Consider the following 26,114-nt stretch of genomic DNA (forward strand, 5'->3'; position numbering starts at 1 on the left):
AGACTCACACACAGATACCCATAGTGTTACCGGTCTCCGAAAAGGGGTGCCGGAGCTTGAAATGACCAGAAAGCAGTTTGTGAATTGATTTGCTTCTTTGGACCCATATCAGAACTGCCGTTTCCTTTTTACTGTTGATTCAGAGCGCCATCTATAGGAACTAACGAGTATGACATGTTAACTTTTAACTCAGAGGATACTTTGTAACTTTTAATGATCACAAAATAAAATAAAAATAGAGGGGTACCTTTTTTTGCACATAAAAAACTCACTTCTCTAAAATAGAATACCTCTCTCTCTCTCGCTCTCTCTCTCTCTCTCTCGCTCTCTCTCTCTCTCACACACACACACGCACACACAGTGTTGCCAAGTGTAAATCAGGAGACAAAAAGTCACAATGATAAAAAGCTGTTTAATCACTGGAAACAACAAGAACTTTAAGAATTTTTGGCTCGTCATTTACTTAATATTTTTTTATCGATTGACCGTAGTTATTGATTGTTTTATTTTCATATTGTTGATGGCATTATTTATTTTATTTATAGGAGCCAGCTGGGCCAACCTTTTTATGTTTATGTTTAATATGCTGATATAAATATAGAAATATATTTCATGAATGATATGCTCATGCTGAGGCAGAATGAACACACTTAAAGTAGCGTTTGGCCACTGTACTGAGCCAGCTGTGAGTGGAACGCAGTCTGGGAACCTCGTGGTCCCAGAGTTCCACTTTAACCTCTGCATTCGCCACTGGACACATGGTTCCCCTCAAGATGTACTGGCCAGCTTGGAAGCTCATTTCTGAACCAGACGCCTTTGCCCTCATGAATGAGCCCTCCTTGTAATACATAAGATCAAACAGAGATTCATCACACACTTGGCTGGTGTCAAACAAACCCAGGGCAAACCAGTTCTCGTAGAGATTGTGGTCGAAAGGCACAGAGAACATGATGGCCAGACGGTGGACTGCTCTCGTCTTCCGGTCTATGGCGATGTCATAAGTCAGGACCCCCACAGAACCACGTGCAGTTCCTTTTGTTTGCCCAAAAGCACAGACTTCTGTCACCCCCTTTCCCACCGTGGGCTGCGGGGGGTCGTAGGAGTATCCACTGCTGGTGTAAACCCTGAGAAATAAAATCAACAACATCAGACTGAACAGGAATAATTTAGGACAAACTGAAATAAATTGCTATGTTCGACATAAATGCTCCTCATAAACTGCACCTGCAAACTTATCTGATAACTGGCTGAAGAGAGGGAGAGAGAGGGAGGGAGAGAGATAGAGAGAGAGAGCCTGTGACATAATAAAACCACAAGATGGCGATGCCCGACTGTTAAAAACACTCTCCGCTCGTGAGAAAAGTACTTTAGATCCTTATCTGCCTCTTATTTGCAAAGCAGAGCAAATAACACAGCGGGCTTCCCCATGCCAAGCTCACGGTTTACAATGCTGACCTGAGTCACAGACTGAGACAATAAAATGAATAGTCTAACATTCCTTGATACCATTCTCTAAGCCAAGAAATCATGGTCCAATATACAAGCAAAAATATACAATTCTGCAGTGGCATGGATAAATACATTGTTTTTTTTCTAAGCTCACTTTTATTGCATGTCCAGCCAACATATTTCCGGTTTTGTAGAACATTTGTTTCACTAATTTTTACAGAAAAAATGATTTTTCCCGGGACTATACCTAAGCAAATGCAGTCTTGAACTACTTGTTGTTGTTGTGTAAATGCATTGCTAGCTCATTTTAGAACGGAACTAACTGTGATCTTCTTGTACCGGGTTTCCTACCCTTTCCATCAAGGTATAATCATCTTCAGGCGGACAGTTTAGGAAAAATTACTGCGTTTGCGAAGTGATGAATATTCAGATGTGCAAAAAAAACATGAAGTGAGCATTTGCATTGGCTATAGATAAACCTGAAATCAGGTTTAATAGAAAAGTACGTTTTTCTGATCATTCATGTGTCTGGAGTTTCTTTAGTGTACACTGTATGTACATGCTCTGATATAAATGTGTTTGTCTCAAATGTATGAATGGTAAAAGTCACCTCTTTAATTTAAGTCTTCAACCATTTAAATAGGTTGTAGTAAATAGTTTTTTAGATATTGAGACTTTGAGAAAATAGGCTGAAACTTAGGACTAGTCCAACATGGGCTACAATTGCCTTCAAGGGGGGCAAAGTGGAAAGGGTTCACTCACTGTGGGTTGATCAGGATGTTATTTTTGCATTTGTTGCTTAGATGAAGGGAGGCGCTCCTAAGGACTGAGCCCAGCACTTCCTGAGCGATGTCATTCACCAGAGAAGCCACCGTTTCTGCCGCTTCCATTCCCGAAGTTTCCGAGGCGAAATCTGCAACAACCACAGAAATGCGCGGCCAAGAGGATCAATGCATCACGATGCCAGCGTGTGAAAGGGCATTCTTCTGAACCCTGAAACTACAGGCCCATTAGCCTGCCTCACATTGTGTGTCAAATCTGCATGTGTTTACAAAATGCTTGTAAAGGTATTTATAAATGGTTATTTATTAAACTGCGGCCCAAAATGCTGCTATGTTTTGGTTGAGACTTTACGTGGATATGCACAACTGGCATACTTAAACAGAAAGTCATTTTCAATTAAACCATGCTCAACAAAGATTGTTCAGGAGTAACTGTGCCATTTTATTTTGAAAGAGGTGTTGCTGTTTTGATTTTTTTTTTCTTTGAGTTCCACAGACATTGGATCCATCTGTTGGGATCCATTGGAATCCGCTCAGGGAGAGCTAGAATATCTAGAACACTTCAAAATGTCAAATCTCAGTGAAAACTATCAGGATGGATGTACAGCACATATACTTTCAAATATACTTTCATTGCATTTTTGGATGAACTTTAGATTTCTCCACTTACAGTCTCCCCAGTCTTGTCAATACTACTGAGCACTTTGAATTAGAGTAGATTAAACTGAAGTAATCTTGCACACTAACAAATACTTTGCTACTGAAGATGTTGTTCCTCGAGGGGGAGAAAAAAAGACGAAATCTGTCATTGTCTAAGTAGAAAATACATAATGCAATATATCATTTGCATAGCTGTGCTCTAAATATAGGAACCAAAAAAAATATTTCAAGGAAAGTTGGTTTTACCTTTTTTTATAGTCCTGTGTTAAACTGTCCCGTCCAACATGGGTAAGAAATGAAGAAGAACTCTGGAGGACCCTGCATCCTCTTTATACTCGAAGTGAAACAGAAAATCAACATCAGCGCATCATAGTTTCCTGATATTACCAGATGTATGAAAAGTATTCATTTCACTTCCTCAAATAACCAAAAAATATAACCCATTTCCTATGTGATAAACAGTTTCCAGAAGGGATTTTATTCAACATTTTGCCACGAAAGGAACAAATAGAGTGGATTCAGAAAGTATTCAGACCCCTGCACTTTATCCGCAGTAACCCATAGCAACAAAGTTAAATCTTGTTTGTTTGTTTTTTTCAGGCAAGCGAGCTTCACAAGTCTTCAGAAGAAGATTCTGAGTGTGTACACACCACGCTGTTGTGTTTAAGGCGATTAATTTTACAATTTCATCATTTGAAATGAAACAAGTACAAAGATTCCAAACTTACATTCTTTGTGTCATTATAACAATAATCAAAAATCCAAAAAAAGGCATTTTTCTGTGGTGGCACAAAATATAATGCTGAATGATATTCCATTTTAATTTTGGATGCACAAATACAGTACTGTGCAAAAGTTTTACCCAGGGGTGAAAAAATGCAGTAAAGTAAGAATGCTTTCAAAAATAGAAATGTTACTAGTTTATTTTTATCAATTAAGTGAGCGAACAGAAGAGAAATCAAATATATTATTTTGCTTCAAACCAGCATCAATTCTTCTAGGTACACTTGCACAAATGTCTTTTGGGATTGGGATTTTGTAGGCATATGATAAGATGCCTGTGTCTGTGATAAGAGCAGTCGTCTGGCAGTCGGAGGGTTGCCGGTTCGATCCCCCGCCCGGGCTGTGTCGAAGTGTCCCTGAGCAAGACACCTAACCCCCAAATGCTCCTGACGAGCTGGTTGGTTCCTTGCATGGCAGCCAATCGCTGTTGGTGTGAGAATGTGTGTATGAATGGGTGAATGAGAAGCATCAATTGTACAACGCTTTGGATAAAGGCGCTATATAAATGCCAACCATTTTTTAACCAATGATACAAAAGAGGAGCTAATGATCATCAATTTAATATGTAGGTTGAAACACAATAATTAACTGAAACAGAAACAGCTGTGTATGAGGGTTAAAACTGGGTGAGGAACAGCCAAACCCTGCTTCCAAGGTGAGGTTGCTGAAGACAGTTTAATGTCAGAAGTCATACACCATGGCAAGACTGAGCACAGCAACAAGACACAAGGTAGTTATACTGCATCAGCAAGGTCTCTCCCAGGCAGAAATTTCAAGGCAGACAGGGGTTTCCAGATGTGCTGTCCAAGCTCTGTAGAAGAAGCACAAAGAAACGGGCAACGTTGAGGACCGTAGACGCAGTGGTCTGCCAAGGAAACTTCGTGCAGCAGATGAAAGACACATCATGCTTACCTCCCTTCGCAATCGGAAGATGTCCAGCAGTGCCATCAGCTCTGAATTGGTAGAAACCAGTGGGACCCAGGTATACCCATCTACTGCTCAGAGAAGTCTGGTCAGAAGTGGTCATGGAAGAATTGTTGCCAAAACGCCATACCTCCGACGTGGAAACAAGGCCAAGCAACAGAACTATGCATGAAAACACAGGAACTGGGATGCAGAAAGATGGCAGCAGGTTCTCTGGACTGATGAGTCAAAATGTGAAATATTTGGCTGTAGCAGAAGGCAGTTTGTTCACCAAAAGGCTGGACAGTGGTAGAAGAATGAGTGTCTGCAGGCAACAGTGAAGCATGGCGGAGGTTCCTTGCACATTTGGGGCTGCATTTCTGCAAATGGAGTTGGGGATTTGGTCAGAATTAATGGTCTCCTCAATGCTGAGAAGTACAGGCAGATACCTTTCCATCATGCAATACCATCAGGGAGGCATCTGACTGGCCCCAAATGTATTCTGCAGCAGGATAATGACCCCAAACATACAGCCAATGTCGTTAAGAACTATCTTCTGCGTAAAGAAGAACAAGGAGTCCTGGAAGTGATGGTATGGCCCCCACAGAGCCCTGACCTCAACATCATCAAGTCTGTCTGGGATTACATGAAGAGACAGAAACAGCTGAAACTGTGGCTAGTTCTCCAAGATGTTTGGAACAACCTACCAGCCGAGTTCCTTCAAAAACTGTGTGCAAGTATACCTAGAAGAATAGATGCTGTTTTGAACGCAAAGGGTGGTCACACCAAATATTGATTTGATTTACATTTTTTTTTCTGTTCATTCACTGTTAATGCATTTTGTTAATTGATTGAATAAACTATTAATATTTCATATGAACATAAATGCATATGCATATTTGCATGACATAAACTCCAGGGTAATCAATAAATAATAAATAAAAGTACTGGAGGTATTAGATGTCGACCTACCTAACAAACTGGTTGAATCTCATCATGAGCACATAACTTCTGCATTATATTGCTATTAATATTAGTCACACTGAAGGCGAGTAAGGAGCATAACAGTGTGCGGGCTTCCTTACTTTTATTATTAATATTAGTCCACATATCTTGAGTAGTTCCTTTTACAAAAGACAAAAGCAGAACATCAAGATAGAGAAGCAAACATATTTACAAAACTTTCAATTATCACGAATCACGACTTTGGCGATATGCTCCAATAGCGTAAGGGCAGTCGCGATGGAATAATAGTTTTACATATATGATTTAATAATAGTTTTGCCACAAAGCACACAATTTATTTGTATGTCTCAAATCTCACAATTGGATTAGTGATGACATTTTCGAAATGCGCAAGGAGGTGCAACCGCAGGTGTTCTGCTTATCAGCAAAAGCTGAACAGGAACACACACATTTTCTCACGTATTGTCGAGGTCATCGAAAGGTTCTCTTCTTCTTTCTCATATACACCGATCAGCCACAACATTAAAACAACCTGCTTACAACTCATACCAAACTTCCGCACGAGTGACGCTTCGCCCCTCAAACGTGCAGTACCCGCAAATGGCCACCAGGCGTTAACTTCCCCAATTGTATACGGATATCAGCCTATCCATATCAACCCTTTGCTTCTCAATTTGATGCTTGAACTCTCACATCCTGTTTTTGTCTTTTGTAAATGCAGAACTCGTTCTCTGTGAGATAAAGATGAGTCTACATGGGACACAGCCTCACGTAGATATTGAACAAGACTTAAAAGATGAGAATACTTAAAAATAGCTGGAAGACGAGCAGATAAAGCACCTCATATTCTGGAAAAAGAACTTGTTAAAGTGTACAAGTGAAACTCTTAAACTGATCAAGTAGGTGAACATAAACTGAAAAAAATAAATAAAGACCACCTGCCATATTTCAAAATGCACGGGGCCCATTCCTACATAAGTTTCACCACACGCAGTACCATGTAACTCCAATGGAGGGAAGATGGGTGAAACTGATGTAGGATTAGATGATTAGATGCCGTATATTTTTAAATATGGTAGGTCTTTTTTTTTTTTTCAATATGAAAATTCTACAGGTCCCGGAGCAGCTGTTAACATAGACGTCATTATGAACACCAGTACAAATAAATATATTTAAATAACAAAATGATGTACCCCCCACCCTCCCAATGAGCTTACAAGATTTACTCTTTCATTTAAAAATGAAACTTTTGAATGCAATTCACTTATGATTATTTGCTTACAAAATTACATGTATTACATAGTGACATATTAAGTGTTTATAGACAAATTATAGACATGTCAACAATGTTTCAACATGTTTAATTCAATTTTACAATTCAATCCCACCAAATTAGAACATTAGAAAAATCATACAGTATGAAGATAAAAAAGGGTTAACTGGTTTTTAAGAGATGTGGTCAAATTGGTGATATCAGGAAACTATGATGCGCTGATGTTGATTTTCTGTTTCACTTCGAGTATAAAGAGGATGCAGGGCCCTCCACAGTTCTGCTTCATTTCTTACCCATGTTGGACGGGACAGTTTAACACAGGACTATAAAAAAAGGTAAAACTGACTTTCTTCAAAAACAATATTTCCCCTGAATTTTGGGCATGGCAAGCTTGCAAATTAAATATTTTATTTTATTATATTTTTAGCTGATGAGAGTTTTTTTTTGGGGGGGGGGGGGGGGGGGGTGTTTGTTTGTCTCACCAAAATGTCTTCATGATCCATTTGGTTTGGTATGAAGACCTGGTTTAAGTGATTAATCCTGTGATGAAGACCTGGTTTAAGTGATTAATCCTGTGCTGAAGACCTGGTTTAGGTGATTAATCCTGTGATGAAGACCTGGTTTAGGTGATTAATCCTGTGCTGAAGACCTGGTTTAGGTGATTAATCCTGTGATGAAGACCTGGTTTAAGTGATTAATCCTGTGCTGAAGACCTGGTTTAAGTAATTAATCCTGTGATGAAGACCTGGTTTAAGTGATTAATCCTGTGCTGAAGACCTGGTTTAAGTGATTAATCCTGTGGAACAAAATTGTGTGCAATTGCCAATTAGCCAGTCGTTTGAGTGACACCGGCTCCACCATGGTCTGTGGGTTATCATGATTACTGTGTTACTATGTTGCCTGGGCTACCACGGTCTGTGGGTTACCATGATTACTGAGTTACTATGATGCCTGGGCTACCATGGTCTGTGGGTTACCATGATTACTGAGTTACTATGGTGCCTAGGCTACCATGGTCTGTGGGTTACCATGATTACTGAGTTACTATGGTGCCTGGGCTACCATGGTCTGTGGGTTACCATGATTACTGAGTTACTATGGTGCCTGGGCTACCATGGTCTGTGGGTTACCATGATTACTGAGTTACTATGATGCCTGGGCTACCATGGTCTGTGGGTTACCATGATTACTGAGTTACTATGGTGCCTGGGCTACCACGGTCTGTGGGTTACCATGATTACTGAGTTACTATGATGCCTGGGCTACCATGGTCTGTGGGTTACCATGATTACTGAGTAAACCCAGACGCACTGCACTTGGCCACAGGGGAGCATGGCAGCTGTAGCTTTAGGTGTTGAAAGTGTGACAATGGCATGAATTTCTCAGTTGAAACAGGGAGAAAGCAAGTATCTGGAGAGCAGAGCTATTTCCATCCCCCTCAGTAGCATGTTCATCCTCCCAGGCTAAACATGAGGGGGAAATCTTCTGCTAATCGGTCGGAAGTTTCTGAATGGGTCTGTGGTTTCTGAATGGGACTGTAGTTTCTCAGTCGGTCCGTAGTACGTGAATGGGTCTGTGGTTTCTGAATGGGTCTGTAGTTCCTGGGGTCAGAAGAATGCCCTTTACCACAACGTTTGTTCTGAAAGTCGTGTATTTCTCTGGATGTTACAGACTTGTACAAAGCTGCATCAGAGTTCTCAGCGCTCTGGACCACAGCCATGGTGAAACCAGAAGATTGTGTAGTCTCTCTGCTGAATGACGTTGCTCAGAAGTCCTTCGGCTCCCTCCTTAGGAGTGTCTCCATTCATCTCACCAACAACTGCAAATCACACGTCCTGATGAATCCACAGTGAGTTCATTATAACTAAATAGACTCAATGCTATGATCTGTCAGCAAATATAGGATTTAGGCAACAGTGTTTAGTTGATTTGCTGATTGGGCACTTCTGATTGTCATGTCGTAGGGCATCAGTCCAACTGGTAAGTCTGACACTATTATGGTTAGAGCAGTCAATGCTTAGACAAGAATGTCTCCAATACAGCAGGAACTCTCTGTGTGTCTCTCTCTCTCACTCTCTCTCTCTTTCTATCTATCTATCTCTCTCTGTCTCTCTCTATCTCTATCTATCTATCTCCCTCTGTGTCTCTCTCGCACTCTCTCTATATCTCTCTCTGTCTCTCTCTCTATCTCTCTCTCCCTCACTATCTCTTCCTCTCTATCTGTGTGTATCTTTCACTCTCTCTCACTCTATCTCACTCTCTCTCTTCAGTCAGTTATCAGTGCAGTTTGAAGTCCTGAAGTCTAACACCACAAGGCATTTTTGTTTGTCCTTAATTATTCCTGTTCAAAAGCTAGATGTTGTCAATTTTATTTTCTCAGGGTTTACACCAGCAGTGGACACTCCTACGACCCCCCGCAGCCCACGGTGGAAAAGGGGGTCACACAAGTCTGTGCTTTTGGACATGAGAAAGGATGTCCCTTAGGTGCGGTGGGGGTCCTGACTTATGACATTGTTGACTCCCAGAAGAAAGCAATCAAGCGTCTGGCAATCATGTTTTCTGTGCCATTCAACTACGTTTCTGATGTTAACTGGTTTGCCCTGGGTTTGTTTGACGTTGCTCAAGCGTGTGGTGAATCTCTATATGAGCTCATGTACTACCGTGAGGGACCATTCAAGAGGGAGAAGGCGTCTGGTTCAGAAATGAGCTTCCAAGAGGGAAAGCACACCTTGATAGGAACCATGTGTCCTATGGGAAATGCAGAAATTAAAGTAGAACTCTGGGATTAAGACTAATTTGATAAATTTGATCAATTTTGAAAACATTATGAGCTAACTGTATATGGCTGATAAAATTGTGATGCATCACCAGGCTGCCTACTGACCAGATCAGTACCAGAGCTACAGACCAATTACCTTAACATCTTCTGCCTGACTATCTGAGCATGACCATATAACCATATGACCATTTTATTAATTGATTAAATCTATTTTTATATTTTAAGACCACAAAGACCAGATGTTTGTACCATACATTTCTTAACGTTGTTGTAGCCAATGATTAAACTGCTTTTTTTTGTCATTGCATCTGTTTTTGTCTTCATTTTCACTTGACAAGTCAGTCCATTTCCAAGACTCTCAACTGCCCAAGAAGTGCATGGCTGTTTTTAGGGCAATCTTGAAAAAAATGAACATCTTACTATCAACATTTTTCACAGATTGAGGTGGGGGTCTGGAGCCCCTCGGCTAGTCTGGGCCGGTTTCATTACACAGGGGTGACATCAGCTCAGGAGTGAGGGGCTCGCCGGAAGGTTGCCAGTTCAATCCCTCGCTCAGTTTGCGTATGCAATAGTAAGCAAGTAAGGTGTTCTGGACACGGCCCACTGACCAGGCCTGATTGGCTGAAATATTCCTAGACCAGGCCTGATTGGCTGAAATACTCCTAGACCAGGCCTGATTGGCTGAAATACTTCTAGAACAAGCCTGATTGGCTGAAATATTCCTAGACCAGGCCCGACTGGCTGAAATATTCCTAGACCAGGATGATTGGCTGAAATACTCCTAGACTGGGCCTGATTGGCTGAATTGATTCTGTTTCCCTGGGGGAGGGCCCCTGTCCAGTTTTTTTTGTGGATTTTAAAGGACAGAGCTGAACCCAGTCCAGCCTTCACACGTGGCTGACCTGCAACAGATCCTGGAACGCCAGGGGTTCCAGTACACCTGCACTGATAATTAAAGGTACAGATCCAGTAGGGGGAGGGGTTCAAGTACACCGGCACTGATAATTACAGGTACAGATCCAGTAGGGGGAGGGGTTCCAGTACACCTGCACTGATAATTACAGGTACAGATCCAGTAGGGGGAGGGGTTCCAGTACACCTGCACTGATAATTACAGGTACAGATCCAGTAGGGGGAGGGGTTCCAGTACACCTGCACTGATAATTACAGGTACAGATCCAGTAGGGGGAGGGGTTCCAGTACACCTGCACTGATAATTACAGGTACAGATCCAGTAGGGGGAGGGGTTCCAGTACACCTGCACTGATAATTACAGGTACAGATCCAGTAGGGGTGATAATTGGCTATTTCCCAAATCCTCTCCCTGTGTCACTGAACAACATCACTCATTCCCCACATCCTCTCCCTGTTTTACTGAACAACATCACTCATTCCCCACATCCTCTCCCTGTTTCACTGAACAACATCACTCATTGCCCACATCCTCTCCCTGTTTCACTGAACAACATCACTCATTCCCCACATCCTCTCCCTGTTTTACTGAACAACATCACTCATTCCCCACATCCTCTCCCTGTTTCACTGAACAACATCACTCATTCTCCACATCCTCTCCCTGTTTCACTGAACAACATCACTCATTCTCCACATCCTCTCCCTATTTCACTGAACAACAGTAATGTTAGCATACAGGTATCAGGGAACCTACTCTAGCCGCTAGAGGAAGAATTAGGGGACGAGCCTTTCGATTTTGACGAAGAAATACAACCTTACAGTTTTGAACCGCGATTTACTGAGGAAGAATTGTGTGAAATCACAGTGCTACTGTCTCAGCATGTTGCTATGGTTACATATGTTAGTTAAGAAGTTATCAAAATAGAGAAGCTTCCAGTTTTGATTATTTTTTATCTTGGTTAAATTCAAGGTTCTGAACAAGACTTAAATTGGTTTTGCCACTTCATTTTCAAAATTCCCGGCCCACCTTACATTTTGTACACCAGTGTTGTAACTGCCCAAGCGCAATTTCCAGAGTAAAAATTTAAACGGCGAAATTGTCTTGGGCTACACATTACACACTTCACACAATTTAGCCAACATGGTCAGATTCTCGGTTTTGTGCTGGTGATAGCTAGCCAATATTTTCGATGAAAGATGATTGAGAGTTAACAAACAACCATTTCAGAATGTCACATAGCCTACGAACGTTAGCTAGCAAACTAACAACAAATTAGAGCCGTTACGGTTATCAATATGTCGATGTAACGTCACTGTACTTCACGTACTGTACCAGAGGCAGAAGCAGGAGCTCGGACCATTGTCAGCTAACGGCATCTTCCGAACACATAACAGGGACGTTGTGCGGTTATTTGTCGTTTTCTCTACAGTTATTGGTCCAATTCACATAGAACGAATTGTTTTAGTGTCTGAGATAGTCAATAAGCAACCGTAATCATAAACCACATTCCTCAGGCGAAAAACTACCATTGAACGGATGTTAACTTCGGGTGGAAATGTGCATACATTTACGGGAAATCTTACCCGTGCATTCGCACATTACGGAGGCAGAGGGAAATAGCGACTCTGCTAGCAAAGTAGCGAAATAAAGGAAGTATGTTCTAATGACAATTTCACAAAATTATTTTGACTGTGAACCTTAATTGTTGTCTTTCTGTGATTTACTTTGAGTATCGGTATTTTTAGTTGGCTAGGTAAGCAGTGTTTGGATAGTAAAGTTTGGTCACTTTTGCTTTGTTTGTTTGTTTGTTTGTTTGTTTGTTTGTTAAAAAAACAAAACATTGGCCCTGGTCCTTATCTTTGTTGTACAGGTAGTAGTTGAAATTGTACTTCCCTCTAGGGTCTTTCAGCGCACTTATCCCTGGTTATGGGTATGCACTTTGTGTACGTCGCTCTGGATAAGAGCGTCTGCCAAATGCCATTAATGTAATGTAATGTAATGTAAAGCACATAACCAAAAAATATTATTTTTCAGTTAATTTTCATAATGGACTTGGGGCATCAATTAGTCTATACTGATTGATTCAAAGTGTAAAGCAATTCCACTAATTATATAGTTTCACTACTTTGTCTGCAGAGTCACTATTTACCTCTGCCTCCATAATGTGCATAGGCATCAGTCAAAGTTTCCATAAATGTATGCACATTTAAGTTTTTTTAATCAATCCCAATTTATGCTTAGAAAGTGCGTCAGTTGCGTCTGAAAACCACGTTTTGTGCCACGTCCCCTTTTCCTATTGTTTTTTCTTCTTTTGTTTCTGAAATAGAGTTTTGGGTTGTTATAGCATAATAGAGGTGTGCTAAACTCAGAGATAACGAAACACCCTACCACGTCCATCTGTCCGTCTCTCTCTCTCTCTCTCACGCACAGTGTTGGACAATATCTCAACTGTCAAGTGGAAATTAAGACAAAATGTGTTGCAATCATAAAAAGTGGTGTTGTGTCTAGGAAATGACCAAATCTCCAATTTGTCGAAAAACATCTTCGCGAGGGAAAAGACGACACCACGGTAGCAAGATCTTCAGGAAAATCAGACTTTATTAGCACACGTGTATAAAGCCGGATCAGTTCTCCAGAACTGAACCCGGACTGTCATTTTTACACCATACACAGTTACTCCACCTACAACTCCTCCTCAAACCTCATTCTGGCAAATCACCCACACTTTTCTTATCGTAACTCCTCCCACAACGTCATTGTGGCAAATTGCCAACGGTCCTCATGCTCTGCCAACTACGAACAAAGTTCAGGACTCCGCCTGTCCTCACTTCACCCCGCACCTGCTCTTGGCAAACTACCAGACCTCATAAAGTTCTGGATGCCCCCCCTCTAACACACACGTCATCCATACACGTCACTCTGTATCTTTCGCTTTTATAAGACGAACTAAGCAGCAGTAATCATTGAAAATATACAGACATACTAAACATTTCATTAATATTCACTTCTAATATACTTTTCTAATATACAGACATACTAAACATTTGATTAATTATTCTCTTCTAAGGGAGTAAATGTACGTTTCATTCTTTGCATTCTTTGCTCTCATTTCAACAGTTTTCACTGTGGTTTCTTGCGTCATAAGCCCACCTATAATTCATGTTCTAGGTTCATTTGATTTGATAACAAGCAGTGTACATGGGATATAGTGATTATAAGTCACTTGCATATAGATACACTTCTGGCATAAAACATCGAGAGTCCCAGAGAAATCAGCTCTACAGTCATATCTCGCTCTGTGTCCTTGGCCACACAGTTTGAGACGCCTCCCCCCGCCAGCCGGTTACATATGGGTCACTGTGCAATTCTAGCACAATTTAGCAGTTAATCAGTTTGAAACTAAACAGGATACATATCATATTTTTATATGGATATATTGATACACTTTTAGCACACATCAGCAAGCACTTTGGAGGAACCAGCCTGCTCACTAAGGTAGAGTCTGATTTTGACTTGTGATTGGTTATCATGCTTTTAGGAGGGAGATCTTTTATTCTGTGAATTTTCCCCTACAGTGGTTTAATCATTGGTTACATCAGCTGTTAACAAGGACATAAAGAATAATATGCTGAACATTTCATTTATATAGTTTAATATATGGTAAAATATTTTAAAATATTTAAACGTATTGACTTGATTATATGCTCATCCTCAGACAGAATATGTTAATGTAAAGTAATTGGTCTGGAACAGTTACAGTTTACTGAACTGGTTGTACATAGCACTCAGTCTGGTATTCAATGCAGTTGCTGAATCTTGATTCATATTTCTGAATTCTGTGTGCCAGGTGAGCAGGTGAGCTGGGCTGACATGCGTTGAAAGGCTCTTGTTTGCATGAGTCTTATGAAATGTTGTTCCTAACTAAGAAAAGTTTCAAAATTTGAAAGAAATTTGGTGAATGTCTGCTTGAATCACTCATACAAGCAATTTAAGATCAAATCTGTTTGTTTTTTTTGTGTTTTTCAGAATTCAACAAATTAGGGCTCATGCCATATTTTCACTTTCACTTCTGCTTTTCCACGGCAAACAAGTTCTTACAGATAAGTGGGTTGAACAGCACAGAGAACATGATGGCCAGGCACTTCTGGTCTTCATTTCGGTTTTCATTCCGGCTTTAAGATCAATTGGCTCATGCCTTACTTCTACTCTCATTTCTGCTTTTGCAGCAGGAGACATGGTTCCTCTCAAGGTGTATTTTTCACCTTGAAATCTGACTTCTGAACCAGTCCCTTTTCCAATTTGGAATTGTGGTCTTTGCTGGTAGTACATGAGCTGAAATAGACTTTCATTACATGCTGTTTCAGTGTCAAACAAACCCAGGGCAAAGCAGTTCTGGAAGCGAATGTAGTTGAAAGGCACAGAGAACAAGATGGCCAGACGCTTCACTGCTTCCATCTCCTGGTCTTCAGCGATGTCATAAGTCAGGACCCCCATGGCACCACGTGCAGTTCCCGCAGTTTTTCCAAAAGCACACTTAACTGTGGCCCCCTTTTCCACTGTGAGTTGTGGGGACGTTACGCAGTACCCACCGTGGGTGTGAACCCTAAGCAAATGAAATTGACAATATATCTTGAACAGGAGTAATTAAGGACAAACTGAAACATCTTGCCTTGTTAGACTTCAGACATAAACACTTCTCATATAATACAACTTTATCTGACAACAGGCTGAGGAGAGATTCCCTACATTAATAATACCTGCATTATGACACTGTACCTTGTCCACAGGTTTTGATTGTTCTTAATGGTGTAGGTCATGTTTGCCTCAGTGTTATTTTTTGATGACAAATCTTGCTTTTAATTTTATTTTCAATAATAATAAACTCACTGTGGATTTGTCAGGATGGCAGATGAATTGTTGAACAGATGAATGGAGACACTTGTTCCCATTTTGTTTAGCCAAGCTTCTGCTGCTGCCAATTCCGCCTTGCTAGGGATCCTCAGAATTCTCAGGCAGCTCACAACCGCTGACTAAATCTGTAACGACCAGAGAAATACCAGACTTTCACAATCGATGCTTCATGACAGCAGTGTGGGAGAGCTCATTCTATCCACCCCAGGAACTACAGACCCATTAGCTTGCTTTGCCTTGTAAATATATTTAATATGTTTTTATATTTATATTCACACTATTCAATATGTATATTTACATTTACATATTTGATCAAATTTCAAATATATTCATAAATGCTTATGAATTAAATCATTTAAGATTACACGCTCCTGTTAAATCTGGGAGATGGACAAGCTACTAAGAGTAATAATTACTCATCTAGAACCACTAATTTATCATGAGTCTCAGTCTTCTGCCCCTCTCTTGTTGTGAGTGCCATAATCGGCTCGCTGCTCCAAGGGAGGGACTCAGCAGGGATCGCCGCGTGCATGCGCCTCGGAATTACGGTGGCGGGCTGTGAGACGAGACGGCTTGAAGAAGGCGTGTTGCTCTCAGGATCGCTAGATCTCCAAGGGACGGGGGTCGTAAGCAGCAAGTCCCCAGCTAACACTAATTGGATTAGATAGCTTACCTAATTGGGAGAAAAAGGAAAAAGTTCTTAAAAAGTGTCTGCTAAATAAATGTCATGTAATGTAAAGATAGCAAACTTAGTCTCTTCAGTTCCCTCGAAAATGAAACACAGAAGATCTTTTTCAAAAAATGAAATGTTCCAGAAATATGTTAAATAAACTAATATATTAAATAATATTAAGTAGTCTCTCACTCTAATCTAAGAGTCGTAATTATATAACTCCACACAAAATTTACTTTTTAGTTCTTTTTAAAAACCCTTTAAACAAACTTTCTTAACCTCTAGTTAGAATAAATAGGAAGCAAGGCCAGTTTTCAGCTGTCACATGAAGCTAATCTAGCTCACTAGCACAGGAAGGTACATACATTTACATTTACATTTTAGTCATTTGGCAGACGCTTTTAATCCAAAGCGATTTACAAGTGCATAGGTTCTACTACAAGTCAAAGCATCACATCCAGAACTAGAAAAATACACCTGGACTGCTGTTCTAAACATATAGTCGTCATCATAAGTGCAATTTTTTTTTTTTTTTTTTTGGGGGGGGGGGGGGGTTAGACAGGGAGGGGGGACTAAGGTAGAGTTTGAAGAGGTGTGTTTTGAGTCTGCGTCGAAATAGGGGGAGGGATTCTGCTGTCCTGACAGTGGTAGGCAAGTCATTCCACCACTGAGGAACCAGAACGGAAAACAGGCGTGAACGTGCAGCTCGACCGCCAGGTGCCCGTAGAGAGGGAATCGTAAGGCGACCAGAGCTGGCAGACCGGAGTGGTCTAGCTGGGGAGTAGGGAGTGATCAGGTATTGTATGTAATGTGGGGCAGTCCCCTTAGCAGCCTGAAATGCCAACACTAGGGCCTTGAATCGGATGCGTGCGGCAATAGGAAGCCAGTGGAGGCCAATGAGAAGCGGGGTGACATGAGCCGACCTGGGCTGACTGGTGATCAAGCGGGCTGCAGCATTCTGGACCAGCTGGAGGGGCTTGATGGCGCACGCTGGGAGACCGGCTAGGAGGGAGTTGCAGTAATCCAGGCGGGAAATGACGAGCGCCTGGACTAGGAGCTGGGTGGCTTTCTCCGTCAGGAGATGACGGATGCGGCGTATATTAAACAGAAAGAACCTGCAGGTTCTGGCAGTGGAGGATACTTGTGGAGCCAGGGAGAGGCAGTTATCAAGAGTCACCCCAAGATTCTTTGCCGTACGGGAGGAGTACTATACATAGTACAGTAAATCAGTAAATCAGTAAATCAGCATTAACTAAAGGAAAATAGGAGCAAGTAAATTTGCACATTAGCAAATACTTTTCTGCTTAATATTTTGCTCATGTGAGTGAGGAAGAATCACAAAGCTTTCGTCGGTTAAATATAAAATGTAAAATAAAATACAATACAATTTGCTACCCATTGAATAATCCAATGATTCAATGCTCAATCCTGGCATTGAATGAGATGAGACATGAATGGTGAATGGAAATGAGCAAAGCAGTCCAGCATTCCTCTTAATTTCAAGAAAGGGAGATGACCAATGTAATTCACATGATTGTCTTGATGTTTACAATTAGTTGTTTCACAGACCATTTGAAAAGTATAAACTTATTTTTTCTTAAATGACAAAAACCCGTTTCTTTTGTGTTAAAGATGGCAAGATGGTTTTTAAAAATCGTTAAAAATGTTTTGCCTCAAAAAACCCCCCAAAAAAACAAACAAACAAACAAACAAACAAAACTGGAATACAAGAAATTCACTTACCTGTGTATGTACACTCCACAATTACAATTTAGGCAGTCTATACTACTTCATATACTCAGTCTGGAGCCACACCTACTCATTGCCTGGGTACACACACCTAGCTTATATCGGCAAATCAACCCAGATATTAACCATTTCAGGTGTGAGAGCACATATATGATTACTCTGCTGAGGGAACAGGTTATAGCTAGCTAGGCTTTGAAACAACCGGTAGCTGGTTGACCGTGTTGTTTTTTGTGAGACACCTCAAATAAGATTTTCATAATCTATTTTGCACTGTTAAACTTTGCACATGAAAAAGAAATCTTGAACTGAATTGAAATAAAAAATTTGTAAAAGTGAATCAAGTCACAAATTTGCTGACTTGAGACTTGGCAGTATATTGTACATCTATGACTTGGACTTGAGCTGGATGACTCGAGAGACTTGTTCGCGTGTTCTCAACGGACGCACCTCACTCGTGTTTTTTTAAATGTGTTTTTTGTAATTTTTCATTTGTGACTCAGTTCGTTCGCATTGAACTGTATTGGTTCACGGCGTAAACAAGCCTCCCGCGTGTGGCTCACCCAGTCTAGTTGCGGAATTCATTTAACATTCCCCATTTGAATATTAATTTAATAGTCTATAACGTGAAAGCCTATATCGTGTAAACCGCAACCAAAGTGTAATTGGTTAAATAACCATAATTTCACATAATTATGTCACAGATGCTGTTATCACCAGGTGAGTTTCACTTTGACTATACAAGAGTAAGAGTAAGTAGTAACCTACTGACTAATTCATTTTGCAGATACCACTGCAAGGCTGGGTAGAAGTCTACAGTTGTTTTTGTCTTTTGTTTGTCTAGTGGGCCCAAACGGTACTGTGTTTTATTATTTTATAACATGATTATAGGCCAACGTAATAACGCAGTATCCACTGTTGGTGTAAACCCTAAGCAAATTAATTAAACAATATATCTTGAAAAGGAGTAATTAAGGACATACTGAAACATCTTGCAACGTAAACGCAGTGTTAACAGACAGTATCAGTGTTCCAGCATTCCTCTTTATGTTAAAGGCAAATGACCAGCATCAGTGTTCCAGCATTCCTTTTTATGTTAAAGGCAAATGACCAGCATCAGTGTTCCAGCATTCCTTTTTATGTTAAAGGCAAATGACCAGCATCAGCCCAGCATTCCTCTTTATGTTAAAGGCAAATGACCAGCATTAGTGTTCCAGCATTCCTCTTTATGTTAAAGGCAAATGACCAGCATCAGTGTTCCAGCATTCCTCTTTATATTAGTGTTTCTCCTGATGTTACACTCAGATGTTTCACAGGCTGTTTGAAAGCTACAAGCGACAAAAACACACTTCCTTACAGATATTGTATAGACTCACCTACCCGAGTACAAACACTGTACAATGATAATTTGGTCAATAAACTAATCACTAAAACTTGATATACTTTGGTGGTGGGTTGGAACCACGCCTACTCAACACAGTTCTGTCTGTTAGTTTAATTTTGTTATTGTTGCAATTTATTATTTTTCATTATTCCTATCGGTACCAATAAAAAAGGCCAATACATTTTTGTGGGATTGAACATGCAATAAATATAATCACACGTCACCCCCCTGCTTACTTCCCTTCACTGGCTGCCTGTCATGGCTCGCATCAAATTCAAAACATTGGTGCTAGCCTTCCAAGCAGTTAAGGGGTCTTCCCCAGCTTACCTCCAAAAAATCATCAGACCCTACACCCCTGCCAGACCTCTTCGTTCAGCCTCCACAGGCCGCTTGGCACCTCCCCCTCTCCGAACCTCTGAATACTTTGTTTGCAGATGTCCTATTTTTACCAATTTTGCTTGTGTTGAACACTGTTTTGTGTTTGCTTTATTTTGACCCTCTGTAACTATATAAAAATGTCAGAAAACATACAACCATTTTTTCATTTTTATCTCAGATTTCTTTGTGGATGATTTTGGTGGCACTTTCCATTACAGGTGCCAAACTTTCACTTCCTGTACCTCAGGCTCTAAAATGAGATATTCTTATTCATGGATAAAAGGTTTGTAATTTGGGAGACAATAAGAAGACAAAACACAAAGTGTGTTTATTTTGCATCTATTTAAACTGTTGGGGTCAATTTGACCTGAAACATAAAAGTGGTCATAAACTCTTCATATAATAGGAGGGTTTCAGCAAATCAAACACCGGATTTGCCAATCTCCCTGTGTCCAGCAATAGGTTACTGTTTAAGACTGTTTGCTGAACACACTTCTTCCAAAGAAGCATGCAGTCACACCCTTGGTTTGTCCTTTACAGGTTGAGTGGGCACACAAGGAATCATGCAACCAATCAAAGCCAAATTGGAAACACAGAGATAAGAACAACAGGTGCTTTACACATACAATACAGCGTTTTTCATTCTTTCAATATTTATTCCCCTTTGCTTTCTATTTTTATTATTATTATTTTTATTATAACTCAATTTCTAACTCAATTACAATTAAGTAGTAAGAAACAATGCATGTGGGTTTTTGTTTCGGGTGTCAACTCAGTACAATTACCAGTGGTTCACCCGACCAAAACAGGTCCATGGGAGATCAGACTAACTGCTGAAGAGCACGGATGGATGGATGGATGGATGGATGGATGGATGGATGTATGTATATGCTCTGATATAGATTTGTTCTGTCTCAGGTTTCATGTTTTTGGCAAAATACCTCTGCTAGTATAAATATAATGATCCAATGCAATTTGCTGGCATTATTATTTTTCTCATAATAAGGGGCGGCCTGTAGCGTAGTGGTTAAGGTGAATGACTGGGACACATTCAGTGGTTCTAATCCCGGTGTAGCCACAATAAGATCCGCACAGCCCTTGAGCAAGGCCCTTAACCCAGCACTGCTCCAGGGGAGGATTGTCTCCTGCTTAGTCTAATCAACTGTACGTCGCTCTGGATAAGAGCGTCTGCCAAATGCCAATAATGTAATGTAATGTAATGTAATGTAGTGTAATGTAATAATGACGCGTTGCCGACTGGAACTATCAAAACCCCAGTCGGCCCATTTCCCATTGGCTTGTGAGTGAGTGAGTGAGTGTGAGTGTGAGTGTGTGTGAGTGTGTGTGTGTGTGTGTGTGTGTGTGTGTGTTTGCTGTGCTGGGGGGCAGAATCTGTAAGTGTCGGGGAACGTTGGTCGTGTGGTCAAGAACAAGCGACGCGGACGGACACTCCATCATTATTATTATTATTATTAATATTAATATTAACCTTTATTTATATAGCACACAGAAGACATGCAGCAGCAGCAACAACCATGGAAACGACCCGGAACGCTTCCCGTTAATACACCCGTGATAACAGTCCGGGGAAGGTCATTACAGGAAACTTTGCGGTCAAAGATATGGCCACCAGAGTAGACACATCGGGACAAAATATATCCGGTTTTTTTTTTTTTGATACTTTATTTCAACGGTCAATTAAATTATAATTCGTCCTCACTCAATTCGCCTGATTCGTTTTAATCCGAGGAAAAGCGAACACAAAATAAACAAACAAAAACAGTGTTCACTTAAAATATTACATTTAAGTTTTGTGATTTTAGTTTTGTTTAGACGAACGCCTGAGTCAGTTTTTTAGTTTCTCACACAAAAATAAACACAATTTTCAAGCGCACATGCAACACAAGCGCGCGACTCCACACACGTTTTCAATTTGTCAAGAGAAGGTTGAAGCTGTCTGTTCGTAATTATGATTGGCATTTATATAGCGTCTTTATCCAAAGCGCTGTACAATTGATGCTTCTCATTCACCCATTCATACACACACACACACACACCAACGGCGATTGGCTGCCATGCAAGGCACCGACCAGCTCGTCAGGAGCATTTGGGGGTTAGGTGTCTTGCTCAGGGACACTTCGACACAGCCCGGGCGGGGGATCGAACCGGCAACCCTCCGACTGCCAGACGACTGCTCTTACTGCCCGAGCCATGTCGCCCCGGCTTCTTCGGGAGGTGGGCTGTGTCAGTTAAACGATCGCCGACTATTCTTAAACTGGCTTAATTTGGTTCAAGTCAATTTGTTTGTCAGCTGCGAATATAAATAAATAAACGCGACATCGTCGCTCTCGGACTGGCGCGATGCTGGTCAGTGGCTCGCGCAGGTGTCTGGACAACGCGATTTTTAGAATAGCCCACCACTTCATTACGGAAGATTCAATAACACATTCAGATCATTGCCTTTGTACCAGATCATTAACCTCAGCCGCCCGTACGCAGATAGCTGGTTTAGAAAGGGAACAATACCGAACGCGCGAAGAATACACTGAGGCAGAGTAGCCAACAAATGCAAATTGTATCTGGCTGGTCCGGATCGCGATGGGTCGCTCCGGGTTGCATGGGAATAAATCGGCACAATACCGAGCTAAAGACTTCAGTTCAGCAGCCGCAGACACCCAATGACGCGTGCAGGCTACTTTTAAACTTCTTTAAAAGTTTAAACTTCTTTAAAAGTTTGCCCTTTCTAAAGCGGTTGTTCGTGAGAAAAAAATAAAATAAAAAATAACACAAAACCCCTTCCCCTTTCTTTGGCAAGCATTTCAAAGGAAAGAGTTCTTTATTTTGCGAGTCCCGCTTTGTTTTCCAACAGTGTTATATACAGAGGTTTTCCACAGACCTTGGCTTCGCGACCGTTTAGCAAACATGGTGGAAACACGATACTATTTCTTTCAAAACGAAATACAAATGCGCACATACATTTTAGATAAAGCAGCTCCCTCATATTTATATCTCATGTAGTTTGTGAAGGACTGTGAATGTCAAAGGACGCAGTAGGATACTTTAAGGAATCTACGGTGCTTTCGTGGAAACTTACCTTGCAGAAATATCACACTGAGCAAAAAGGGAAAAAAAGAAAAAAAAACTAGAAAACTTGAAATGTTCCGGTCCGTGCTTCTTCGGACAATGATGCAAGAAACAGATCAAACTGGAGAAATCAAAGTGCAAACTAAATTAAATAGTAAGCCACGAAACGCCGAGGCTGCATTCAAACTAAATTAAGTCGTCCTTTTCAGTGTCCGGTAGATTCCTTCAGTACGTTCCGGTGCACCAGAAGCCGGATTATGGATCAGATGCTGGCCACAGCTCAGGCAGATTTCGTTGATCCCGAGTCAGTCAAGTATCCCGAATTTGTCAGAGACTTCCACCCTACCGCACCGGTGCTAGATAAACTCCGCTCTTCGGCTGACATCACTTTATGAATGCATTATCAAGCTGACAAGGCATTCTGCTGTCTGTTTCGGTTTCGGTTTAAATGTTGCCGCTCCCTTCCCCGAACTCGGCGCAGCTGTGCCTGTTCAATCAGAGGAGGTTTGGTAGTTTCCAGTCACATTCTGCACGCGTCTCGCCTCGGGGGTGCTGTCCTTGGTGCTGATACTCCTCCCGGCCTTTCTCCAAGGTGCCGCTCTTAGATATGTCAGGGGAAAATATTCGGAGTTAATTATTTGCACTGGCTGTTCGACCCCAGTGGTGTACCGATCACAGGTCGGCCCACCACAGTATTAATGAGACTTATTTTTTAGACTTATTACGTCTTCTGTTGCTGTAGCCTATCCACTGAGAGGTTTGATGTGCTGTGTGTTCAGGGATGTCAGCTTTGACCAGTCTGGCCCTTTTCCACTGACCACTCTCATTAACAAGGCATTTTTGCCCACAGAACTGCTGCTCACACACAGATAAATGCACAGTGTTTTACAGTGCAGAGACACACACAGGCATACAGATAAACACACAGTGTGTTACACAGTGCAGAGACACACACAGACATACAGATAAACACACAGTGTGTTACACAGTGCAGAGACACACACAGACATACAGATAAACACACAGTGTGTTACACAGTGCAGAGACACACACAGACATACAGATAAACACACAGTGTGTTACACAGTGCAGAGACACACACAGACATACAGATAAACACACAGTGTGTTTCACAGCACAGGGACACAGACATACAGATAAACACACTGTGGTAGTATCATCCTCTGACATCAGCAGCACATCCTCTCTAAAATGATAAACATGTTCTGAAGCTTCTCCAACCAAGGGAAAAAAAGTCCAAAACTCAAACCAGATGAAAAAGACAAAAACAAAGAACAAATGTCATGTTTGTGTCTGACTGCATTTCATTGTACAAAAGGCAGGAATCCAACCTCACAAATATCAGTACAAACCCACAGAGACAAGGGAGCATAAACATATCTACAGTGAGGTTACACACACACACACACACACACACACACACACATACACCATACACACACACACACACACACACACACACACACATACACCATACACACACACACACACACACAATACATACACACACACACACCATACACACACACACACACACCATACACACACACACACACACACACACATACACCATACACACACTCACACACACACACACACACACACACACAGACACACACACCATACACACACACACACACACACACACACACACACACACACATACACCATACACACACACACACACACACAATACATACACACACACACACCATACACACACACACACACACCATACACACACACACACACACACACACATACACCATACACACACACACACACACACACACACACACACACACACACACAATTAATACACAACACAGTGGTTGAAGCTGACAGGGAGGTGACAGAAACGCAGATAACCATGCATTACAACAGTGGTATGCAGAAGAGCATCTCTGAACACACAACACATAAAACCTTTAAGTGGATAGGCTACAGCAGCAGAAGATCTACAAGTAAAAGAAAACAAAAGTATATATTTAATACATACTGTATGTACATATACAGCCATGGATTTTTGTTTCTGAAGGGTAAACTATAAATGTGTGTTTCAAGCCAATACCAGTCACATGGGATTAAATACAGAATCAAAGTCAAAAATGAAAGGCACATTTAATCTGTTAACTAGAGTCTTTACTAGATACTCTACGTCCCAGAGCACCTCACCCAGAGAGCAACAGCTGTCTCCCCCGGCGATGGCAGGAAGGTGGTCTCCATGGCGACAGCCACAGGGGGCGTGGCTCCTCAGTTTTCAGGTGCCTCTCCTGGATAAGCTTCTCCTACATCACTGTGGATGTAACTGTATCTGGCAACCACAATGCACACCTGGCAACCAATTCAGCAGTCAGCACAAGCAGAAAGTGCCCCCACCTCCTCCTCACCAAGCTGAGATAGTGGCAACTGTAATCTGGGCAGCATGTTACCAAAGAGGGAAACTGGCTCAGCTGTGTCACGTGACCCAGCATGGACCAATCACTGTACCGCTTTTCTGTGACATCAGAGGTGGTGGTGACTTCAGCTTATAATGCTGGTGATCGGGGGCGACATGGCTCACGCAGTAAGAGCAGTCGTCTCATTGGCTCAGGCAGTAAGAGCAGTCGTCTCATTGGCTCAGGCAGTAAGAGCAGTCATCTCATTGGCTCAGGCAGTAAGAGCAGTCGTCTCATTGGCTCAGGCAGTAAGAGCAGTCATCTCATTGGCTCAGGCAGTAAGAGCAGTCGTCTCATTGGCTCAGGCAGTAAGAGCAGTCATCTCATTGGCTCAGGCAGTAAGAGCAGTCGTCTCATTGGCTCAGGCAGTAAGAGCAGTCGTCTCATTGGCTCAGGCAGTAAGAGCAGTCGTCTCATTGGCTCAGGCAGTAAGAGCAGTCGTCTCATTGGCTCAGGCAGTAAGAGCAGTCGTCTCATTGGCTCAGGCAGTAAGAGCAGTCGTCTGGCAGTCGGAGGGTTGCCGGTTCGATCCCCGCCCGGGCTGTGTCGAAGTGTCCCTGAGCAAGACACCTAACCCCCAAATGCTCCTGAAGAGCTGGTCGGAGCCTTGCATGGCAGCCAATTGCCGTTGGTGTGTGTGTGTGTGTATGAATGTTTAAACAAATAAATACATAAATAAATAAATAAATAAATAAATGAATAAATAAATAAATAAATAAATAAATAAACAAATAAATAATCACAATAATGTTGGTGATCATAGTCACATAGCAGGGGATGACATCACTGTCACGTTTCAGGTCTGTCTCGCCATGTTTTATGTTTATTCATTTTGTATTAGTCTTGTATTGTCTTATCATGTATTATGTTAGTCTAGGTTCGTCATGTTGTTTAGTTATGTTTCGTTACGATTTATTTTCTTGTCATGTTTAGTTATGTCTCGTTACGATTTATTTTCTTGTCATGTC

General features: G+C 41.4%; 1 protein-coding gene and 2 long non-coding RNA genes across 3 annotated transcripts in view; 1 reads left to right on the forward strand and 2 right to left on the reverse strand.

Annotated features, from left to right (window-relative positions):
- Nucleotides 1-392: 392 nt before the first annotated feature.
- LOC133127160 (uncharacterized) lies at nt 393-3,235 on the reverse strand. Its single transcript, XM_061239843.1, has 3 exons — nt 3,138-3,235; nt 2,212-2,362; nt 393-1,124 (listed from the first exon to the last, which is right to left on the reverse strand). Exons 2-3 carry the CDS (start codon nt 2,337-2,339, stop codon nt 626-628), a joined length of 627 nt encoding a protein of 208 aa, XP_061095827.1. The 5' UTR covers nt 2,340-2,362; nt 3,138-3,235; the 3' UTR covers nt 393-625.
- Nucleotides 3,236-7,062: 3,827 nt separating this feature from the next.
- On the forward strand, nt 7,063-9,897 carry LOC133127164 (uncharacterized). Its single transcript, XR_009708598.1, has 3 exons — nt 7,063-7,151; nt 8,488-8,665; nt 9,197-9,897. It is a non-coding gene; the product is annotated as an uncharacterized LOC133127164 (long non-coding RNA).
- Nucleotides 9,898-14,929: 5,032 nt separating this feature from the next.
- The window catches only part of LOC133127166 (uncharacterized), a 56,724-nt gene continuing 45,539 nt past the window's right edge, over nt 14,930-26,114 (reverse strand). The window contains exons 2-3 of the long non-coding RNA XR_009708600.1: nt 15,399-15,547; nt 14,930-15,114 (exon numbers count right to left, since the gene is read on the reverse strand). This is a non-coding gene — a long non-coding RNA (uncharacterized LOC133127166). The remainder of the gene's footprint in view (nt 15,115-15,398; nt 15,548-26,114) is intronic.

The sequence above is a fragment of the Conger conger genome, chromosome 4, assembly GCF_963514075.1.
Source record: "Conger conger chromosome 4, fConCon1.1, whole genome shotgun sequence".
NCBI classification, from domain to species: Eukaryota; Metazoa; Chordata; class Actinopteri; order Anguilliformes; family Congridae; genus Conger; species Conger conger.

Excerpts from the sequence above, each read along its gene's own strand:
- LOC133127160 (XM_061239843.1), bottom strand. The coding sequence starts at position 2,339 with ATGGAAGCGGCAGAAACGGTGGCTTCTCTGGTGAATGACATCGCTCAG. Across the intron at positions 1,125-2,211 it reads AACATCCTGATCAACCCACA|GGTTTACACCAGCAGTGGAT; the intron begins GTGAGTGAACCC and ends TTTATTTCTCAG.